This window comes from Camelina sativa, chromosome 10, assembly GCF_000633955.1.
Source record: "Camelina sativa cultivar DH55 chromosome 10, Cs, whole genome shotgun sequence".
Lineage (NCBI taxonomy): Eukaryota > Viridiplantae > Streptophyta > Magnoliopsida > Brassicales > Brassicaceae > Camelina > Camelina sativa.
The window spans coordinates 591,210-595,517 of NC_025694.1; the positions used below are offsets into that span (position 1 = coordinate 591,210).

General features: G+C 33.6%; 1 protein-coding gene and 1 pseudogene across 1 annotated transcript; one reads left to right on the top strand and one right to left on the bottom strand.

The window, feature by feature from the left end:
* On the bottom strand, window positions 716–3,980 carry LOC104716223 (probable WRKY transcription factor 13). Its single transcript, XM_010433610.2, has 3 exons — window positions 3,485–3,980; window positions 2,630–2,971; window positions 716–1,209 (listed from the first exon to the last, which is right to left on the bottom strand). The coding sequence occupies exons 1-3, from the start codon at window positions 3,865–3,867 to the stop codon at window positions 1,026–1,028; spliced, it is 909 nt and encodes a 302-aa protein (XP_010431912.1). The 5' UTR covers window positions 3,868–3,980; the 3' UTR covers window positions 716–1,025.
* LOC109127031 lies at window positions 1,218–1,764 on the top strand (annotated as a pseudogene).

A 4,308-nucleotide genomic window follows, 5' to 3' on the forward strand; every position in this document is an offset into this window, starting at 1 on the left:
ATTATTTTTACTTAAATAGCTATCGGATTTTGAACATAAAATTACATTGATACATTTTTTTGTGATATGATTATAAAAGACCTTGAATTAAGGACGCGAACGTGCGGTCCACGAGGTATTCACGTGGGGAGTCTCCCTCGGTCTCGGCGGAGCAAGCGGGTCACAACTTTTCATGTCCTCGTAACCTATGATTTTTTATTTAATTATTTTTTTAGTTTTCATTTTCGTAATTCAAGTTGAACAACGTGTTATTGTATATTGTAGCAGTAGGAGTATTATTTAACGTTTTAAATTAACGTTACACTTCGGGGATCGAGAGTCGAGACGCTCACGTGGTTAAACGCTTATCCACTTGTCAACTTTGTTGGCTTGTCACGTGGTCGCTATGTTCGTGGACTTGGGTCTATACACTAAACCTAGAACCCAATAGAGTTTTGTACGCCTTTGTTGCGCAAGGGTAAAAATTCTTTAAGAAGCCCATTATCTTAAAACTTATTAGGCTCAGTAAACTGTTGCCTTGTTGCCATTAAAAGACATTTCTATTGACTCCGGCCCGTTTTACAATTAGTTACATTAAAAGCCCATCAATTACAAACCAAATCCACCAGTGAAATTTCCTTAGCAAAATTACGGGCATATATTGTTATATATTATATTTTTCTAAATGTGGAGTTTGTTACCAAATAATATCATACAAAGTTACAAACCCAACGAAACAAAAATAAAAATATAAAATTTAAGTCAACTATATATAAAAAGAGTCCTCTCGGAACTCATTTCACATATATAATCCTCATTTGGAAACGGTGCATATATAAATCATCTTACAAACACAAACCGAAACACATTACACATACTAAAGCATCGTACATTTTTCCCTAATTAAGGAGAACATATATATAGGTATATTTTTTTTTAATTAATCTAGGTATTGATTAATATAATACGATAATTAGTTGTGGGAAAGGTCGATTGATTTTTTTAATTTTGGTTGATTCAACAGAAAAGAAAACAAAACTGATAAATCACCAGAAGAAGTTGGAGAGAGGAGAGTGGTGAGAGGAAGAGAGAGAGTCGTCGTCAAGATGATTAGAAGGAGAGTGAAGGTGTCTTCCTTCGTAAGTAGTGATTACCATTCTTGGGTCATCTGCTAATCTCTCCACTCTCTTCTTCACTCTACACTTGTCTTGTGTGCATCTGTAATAGCTCCTGCCATTTTCAATCAGAGATATTGTTAACCTTAGCTTATATCAAATATATATGATCCACCAAGCTGAAAATGCAATACATGTGAATCACTACTACTACCATAAAACTTGCGGTCAACTTATATTCTAGGGGGATAATCAAGTTATGCAGTAAAAAGGGACTAATATATTACATTAATTCAAATATATATATATATTGATGCATATCTCAAAAGGTATTGATAAAAAAACAATTATTACTATTTTTTTTGTTGCGGTTAGAACATTTACATTTAGAATTACGTGAATGAAATATGATATAAATATATATAGTATTAGATTGTGGGCTTCCAACTCAAAACCAATTGGTTATGAGTGCAGAGGCCCATATCTTATATATACCACTTAAGATCCTACTCAACTTCCAATGTGGGATATTGTATCCTTAATACGCTCCCTCGAGATGATGGTTCTTCTAAGCATCAATCTCAATATGTTCGGGCATGAATCGGCAGGCCAACTATTGGGCCGGACCGATTGTATATTGGGTTGAGCATGTGCGGATCGGGCTCTGATACCATATTAGATTGTGGGATTCCAACTCAAAACCAATTGGCTATGAGTGGAGAGACCCATATCTTATATATACCACTTAAGATTCTATTCAACTTCCAATGTGAGATATTGTATCCCTAATATATAGTGCTAGCTATAATCAAACAGATATTCAGGCAATTAAGCTTTATTACAGGGCCAATGATAAAACTTTACAAAAGAGCTAAAGTGTATAAGTTTGAAGAACTATACCAATTACCCAAACAAATCATTAATGTTGGTAAATGTCAAATGTCAACATGAGAAAGAGAGAGAATCGAATCTTAAGGAAACCCCATATGTCTCATATTCGTCACATAATACTCAAATGCTTCTACATGAAATTAATTTTCCTACCAACGGTTATATTAATCTGTTTTTTTTTTTTTTTTGTACAGCAACTAGTTCCAAGCTGGGGCAAGAGTTTTTGTTGCAACAGAACTGATACTTTATATAGAGAAAACATCAGAAAAGAACTACTAATAATTTTCATTTCCTTATAGCTAGTACTTGATAAAGCAATTATTAATCTTTACATGGCTCATAACTAACTCCCAGTTGACTACAAATTTTCATCATGTTATTAATTAACGTTAAAAGTTTGGAAAAAAAACAATAATGATTCCAGTCAGTAAATGAAAAGTCATCATTAACCCTCAAGGAATAATGAGAGGTAGCTAGAGAGAGTGGACTAACTGATATATAAACATCTTTGTTAAAGAACTACTACAATAGAGAGTCGAACCAATTTCCAATAATTACAAGATAACTAGTTGTTGTTAAATTAATTTAGTCAAGATCAAGTGAGACCAAAATGCCAATTTTTAAATGAGAATAAAATTTAGTACCTGGGATGCTGGGTGTTTTTGACAACTTTCTGGCCATATTTTCTCCATCTATATCCATCATCTAAGACATCGACCTCGCTAAGTGTCTTAAAGCAAAACCGAGGTTCCCTCACTTTCCTTCTTGTCTTAAGCTTCTTGATCTTCAGGGAAGAAACTACGCCTAGCGACGCCGTGTTATGTTTATCATGACGACGAGCAGTATCATGATGATTATGATGATCATTGATTTCATCATTTATTCCTCCACCATGGCCAACCTCATTTTCATCGTCATCAATATCAATCTCGCTTCCATGGTTGTTTTTCTGGCTACATCCGTATCCCGCTTGACTACTCCATGCCCTAAACCACACATTAACACAACGCATTATACTATATCTTTTGGTTTTAATTAAATATGTTTTACTTAAATATATGGGTAATAAAATATATTATGTTGTGTGTGTCTTGTGTGCACGGTTGCTTTAAACTACTTGAAATTCTATACAATAAAGCAAAAGTAAATGGTGGGAAAATATTGGAGCTTTACATACTTAAATATATATATTTTTAAAAAATAATGATTTTAGAACTGAGTAATAATCGAATTGTACAACAAATTAAATGACGGTATGTATATGCTAATTGTGTGCCAAAAAATAAGAATATCAAGACGAGGCATGATATGCATCTTTAGGAAGATTGCTTCTTAACCTATTAATAACTAATATAGCATTTGATGAATTCGACATAGAGTGGAAGATTTTAGAATTTGTAGTTGTAATATATCCTTATTAGATCTTCTTATAAAGTATAAGAGTGGATCCTTACGAGGCTCTAACCCAAATAATTATAGTATCTACGTAAGTAACTTACCATGGATTTGGCGAGGGCCTTTGGGACGATCTACCACCGGTAAGACGATGATGATCGAGATCAAGAAAACCATCATGATCATCCCTTTGCTTTGAGGAGGACAAAGACGAGATTAGGGTTTGGGGGAGATTCGCCATGAGATTTATGGGATCTTGAGGCTGATTTACGAAAGAAGAGGGGTTACTGTGAAGAAAAGAGTTTAAGGAGTGATGACCTAGAAATGGAGACACAAGAGAAGAGGGAGAAGACGAAGACGTAGAAGATGATGAAGATAAAGAGTGACTAGGGAAAGAGAAGAAGAAACCTAGATGGTTACTATTATTAGGGTTTATGATTGTTTGCGATTCATCAAAAAAACTTATACCTTGGTTTATCGTACCCATCTCTTTTGTTCTTTTACGCAAAAGAGTGACGAAGATGAGATTGTGTGTGTGCGAGAGAGAGAGAGAGAAAAAGTTTTGGTTTTGGTTTTGGGGGATATTTTTCTTTAATTTTGTGTGAGACGATCCAATCCATCCATGTGAATGTTTCGATTAATATATAAATGCTGGAAAAAGAAAAGTTGCAGGTGGGTCCAATTGGATTGGTTTTGTTTTCTTGAAAGATTTACATGTGACTAAAAATGCTAATATGCTTTTTATTCATTCGCCTGATTTTGAAAATAATACTGATGATGTTGAAATTTTCTTAAGTTTGATTTTTATGTTGATATTAATCAAGTTTATGCCGACAATTAAAAAGTATAGATTTCTACTATGTTTTTGGTTTAAGAACTTTGAGGTTTATGATGTCTGTTTTCTATTATAGTAATGAAAAAAATATAA